Source organism: Penaeus japonicus, unplaced genomic scaffold (assembly GCF_977035675.1).
Source record: "Penaeus japonicus unplaced genomic scaffold, GWHDUDI00000001_assembly GWHDUDI00000008, whole genome shotgun sequence".
NCBI lineage: Eukaryota > Metazoa > Arthropoda > Malacostraca > Decapoda > Penaeidae > Penaeus > Penaeus japonicus.
Window position 1 is genome coordinate 12,621,642 of NW_028234410.1, and position 5,000 is coordinate 12,626,641.

The following is a 5,000-nucleotide window of genomic DNA, read 5'->3' on the forward strand; positions in this document are numbered from 1 at the left end:
ACCCTCAATACAACGTTGGATATTTAGATGGTTTTATCCATGATTAGCATGATTAACCAACAGTAATAATTCAATGTTTGAATGCTATTACAATCGAGGAATGTTTTCCTAACGTGCACATAATGGCTTTTTGTATCTGTGGAAATCATTGTGATCAGTATTCCAAATAGTGTTCTACTTGCTCTTTTTAGGCAGGGGTGAATACTAATGAAGAATTTCTCTCGAAACATAATTCAACTCTACGTTCGAGATGAAAAAAAATGAAATAACGAGTGGTAAAAATATGAACGGAAAAATAGCATTCCTTACGTGGCCATGTTACCTAACACCGACAGATGATATTTCATTGCAAACCTTGAATTTTCATTTACTGAGAAGCTCTAAAAAAAATGTCCGTTTATTTTTCATTCTATTTTTATATTAGCAGCTAAAATTTGCCACGCCCGTAGCAATACTATCGTAATGAAACTTTGTAACTAAGTTCAGAATATATTTCATTTGACCTTTCTTTATACACTATGTCCTCTTCGAGTAAATCAGGGGTACAGCTATTATTCAGATTTCATCATGAAACCATATACCAAAGGAAGAGAGAAAACTAACATACCAATCTCAATCTATCAATTTAAAGAAGAACGAAAGTATTGCTGATCTATGAAGCCCCAGCTTTTACAATGAGAACAATTACTCAGTCGTCAAAATGGGGTCTAGTGTGATGTACTCGCCTACTGGTCACAACTACAACAATAACAACAAAATAAAACATCGAACAAGTACTTCGTTGATTAATGTGTGCTGTACTCCTCCCTGTAGGATATTTGTCAGTACTGGTTACAAACGACTGTTTGATGTCCCCGGAGCCAGCGTCCCAAAGCACCCCAGGTGATGCTATGCAACCTGCAACAACTCTCATAAAAGGGCATGCTATATATCTGCTGATTACTTTGCAATCCGAACATAGAGAGGTATGGCACACACACACAGACATACACATACAAACACACACACGCACACACACATAAACACAAATCAGAAAAAAAAACAATCATAGAAAAAAAACAAAAACAGTTGCGCATTTACCAAAAGAAAGAAAATAAAAAACTGAAACGAGAAGCATAAGGAGCCGCTAGTATATGCCGTAAATGCATATATGTCCTGAATCTCATTTACAAGGGCGAACATGACCCTCGTAACTCAAGGGAACATAAAGAATCGGATGCTCCAAACCCGCGGATCTGACGGAGGCGGGAACGACGCTGCGGCAAAGGTGCTGCGACTCACTCCGGGACTGGCGCGGCGGCAAAGGAGAGAGGGAGAGGGGGATCTTGTCTCTGTTTCTCTGTTTCTCTCTCTCTCTCTCTCTTTCTTTTCTTTTTATAATATATATCTATATATTATATATTAATATTATATATATAGTTCATTCTCCTACTCTCCCCCCCCTCTCTTCCATTCTATTATAAATTTATCGAATTCTCACTTGCGTGGCTGTATTTGTTTTTGGTATGCTCGCACGCATAAACTTTTTTCTCTTTTTTCTGTACTTGCCTTTTCAGTTTTTGTCTCTTACACATCTTTTATCTGCCCGTCCTCGATTCTTTATCTGCCAGTTCTCAATTCAGTGTGTCCTCTCCTGTTCCAGTCATTCAGATGCAACAACAACAACCACAACAACAACAACAAAATTTTGTTCTCTCGTAACCCTTCTCATCTCATCTCTGACGTATGAATCACCAGCATAAAACCAATGAATGATGCTGTCACGTGGAGTTGACATTTATGGCCTTTTTTTCTCGTTTTCTCCCCTCTCCTGAAGTAACAAGTGGATTATTGTATACACTCCATCTATAACGCCTGCTTTTCTGTCCCTCTGGGTCTGTCTGTCTCTTTTTTCTTTTTTTCATCATTCTTTCTTTGTTTGTCGGTACATTTATCCACATGTCACATTTTGTTATCTTTTTATATGAAAAGAAAAATAGAAAGTCAGATAGAGAATGGTACATCTCTGAATACATTTCCGCTCGGATTCAGCGGGGCGAATTCAATCTACTGTTTTGTCTAAATGGATGCAAAATTTTTCTCATGAATTTGTTCTGTTGCATTTTTGCAAAGAGACTCAATATGGAGGAATCTTTATTATGCTCTCGCTGTAAATATTCAAGAATTCAACATCGGGTTCAGTACAATATATGGCACGGTTATGTATATAATACACATGCATAAATGTTAATCGTTCTCTTCCCTTAAGTATTCTAACATCGGATTTAGCACAGTATATAGTAAATTATCTTTATCGATGATATATTTCAAATGCTAAAAATAATCTCACATGTATCGATGATATGGTAAAAACACAATTCAGCTGGACTATTTTTCCTGCCACTCCATGAGCAAACTTGTGTGATAGTTGAAAGTACCGCAGATTCTGAGATAATTGTCTAACATAATCAGAATTTCTCTGAGACATGCTCCATATTCTGGGAGTTGCTACGGAGAATTTCTAACTTTAAAATTGTTATTCATTATACGAAGAATTAGGAATTCATATTCTTTCAATAATTTCTCTCCGGAAAGACATATCTCGTTTGGCAACGGAAAAAAGGAAAAGCCCTTTTTCATCTATTGTTTTAATAAACAGACATGACTGACATATCCATTTGTTGCACGGTTGTTTTTGCATCATTTTCCAATATCAAATTCCTGGTTTTATTCCTAAATTTGGTAATACTCACTATGCTTGGAGGATTTGAATGTATCATAAATAAGTGCGCCTATTTTACTTGTAATTAAAACTTTTTTTTATTATTATTTTGTATTTTATTATTATTATTATTTTTTAATCTGCTTATTTTCTAAAGAGAGGAATCTTACTGTACGGATTACTCAAAAGCCAACGTGTCGCATATAACAAGCAATCTGACTTTTATAATTGCTGACTCACATTAATTCCTGGGATCAGCTTCAGCCCGTCCTTGAGCCACTCCCTTGGGTTCACCTCAAACCCGCTCTTGAACCACTCACCTGAACTTACTTCCAACCCGCTCTTGAACCACTCACCTGGGCTCACCCTCAACCAGTCCTTTAACCACTCACCTGGGCTCACCCTCAACCAGTCCTTGAACCACTCACTTGGGATCACCTCCAGCCCGCTCTTGAACTCCTCACCTGGGCTCACCTTAAACCTTCTCTTGAACCACTCCCTTGGTCTCACCTCCAACCCGTCTTTGAATCACTCACTAAGCTCGCATCCAGACCGTCTTTGAACCACTCACCTGGCCTCACCCCCAACCCGTCCTTGAACCCCTCACTTGGGATCACCTCCATCCCGCTCTTGAACCCCTCATCGGAGCTTACTTCCAACCCGCTCTTGAACCACTCACCTGGGCTCACCTCCAGGCCGTCCTTGGACCACAACACCTGCGGCGCCGGACGGGCATCTGAAACCAGGCACTCGAGCGCGACCTCTGACCCTACCTCCACCTCGACCACCGCGCCCGAACCCCAACCCACGATGCTAATGCTTGAAGGCGCCACTGTAAGAAAGAATGGGAAATAAGACAATGATTGATATGGTGCATGTCTTTATATCTGTTCTATATCTATTCATCTATCAATCTATCTATCTACCGCTTTATCTAATGATCTATATATTTACCTATTTATCTATTGATCTGTCTTTCTATTTATCTACCTATTTATCGATCTTTTCATCTATCTATTTATCTCTCTATTTTCCTATCTATATATCTATCTACCTATCCGTCTATTAATTTATCTATCTCTCTATTTATCTATCTATCTGTCCGTCTATCAATTTATCTATCTCTTTCTCTATCTATCTGTCCGTCTATTGATTTAGCTATCTCTCTATCTATAAATCTACCAATTTATCTATCTATCTATCTTAGTTTGAGTGTGTGTTTGTCAGGATAAGAAAAATAAAAAATAAAGTGTAGAAGAGGATTATGAAGAGAGAGACTAAGGGAAAAATTAAGTACAAATATGTCAGGAAAAGCACCTCATTCAGGATCCCCCCCCCCCCCCGCCCCCCTAGGAAATGTAATAAAAAGGGAAAGGTTTTACATGTCCCCTCTCAAAAAAAAAGAAAAGAAAAAAAAAGAAATAGTGAATGATAGATAAGTGAATAGATAAATAACAAAATTGATAAAATAATACATACAGTAAAAATAACAAATATCTATACAAAACAATATATGTATAGAAACAAAGATACAGGATTTGAAAAAAAAAAAAAAAAAAAAAAAAACAGCACATCCACACATGGCACCACATGGCACTCACTCAAGACGGTGACGTTAGCGGCGGCCCAGATCAGCGGCGTCCTGTCCGTGGGTCCCACTTGGCACTGATACTCGCCGTCCTCTGTCAAGGTCACGCCCTTGATGACCAGGTGGTGCTCACCTAACCTCGGGTCACCTAGGTAGGAATAGCGCGGGTAGCCTGGCACATCACGTTGGAAGCCTGTTGGGGAAGGAAAGAAGAATTAGAGGAAATGAGGGAAAGATAGGGGAGGGAGGAGAGGGAGGGGAGGGACGAACAAAGGTGGAAAGGGAAGGGAAGAGAAAGGATGGGAATTGAAGAGAAAAGAAAGAAAGGAAATGGAAAAGAAGGAACGAGAAGGGATGAGAAGTGATGAGAAATGAAAGTAAGGGATGGACTGGGAAGTGAAGAGGAAAGGGACGAAAAGAAAGAGAAGGGAAGGGAAGAGAAGAATAGTTTAGAATAGAAGGATACGCAAAGGATGAAATCCAAGAACGGGCAGAGCCGAAGAAAGACAGGAGAAAGGCAGAGAGAGTGATACCGCAAAGGAAAAGAAAGAAAAGGAAGAAGGTAATGGAAGCAAAACGAGAAGATAGACAAACAAAAACAAACGAAATGATAAAACATAAACAAAAACATTACTTTATACCTAATTCTTTGTCATGAAAATATTCTTTAAATAGATTTGCAAATTATATAGATGAAAGTAAATGCCTAAG

At 38.7% G+C, this 5,000-nt stretch overlaps 1 protein-coding gene across 1 annotated transcript in view; it reads right to left on the minus strand.

Annotated features, from left to right (window-relative positions):
* LOC122261514 (hemicentin-1-like) overlaps positions 1 to 5,000 on the minus strand; it is a 229,545-nt gene that overhangs the window by 133,958 nt on the left and 90,587 nt on the right. The window contains exons 3-4 of the mRNA XM_086538825.1: positions 4,303 to 4,482; positions 3,381 to 3,533 (exon numbers count right to left, since the gene is read on the minus strand). Coding sequence (XP_086394951.1) covers positions 3,381 to 3,533; positions 4,303 to 4,482 — 333 coding nt within the window. The remainder of the gene's footprint in view (positions 1 to 3,380; positions 3,534 to 4,302; positions 4,483 to 5,000) is intronic.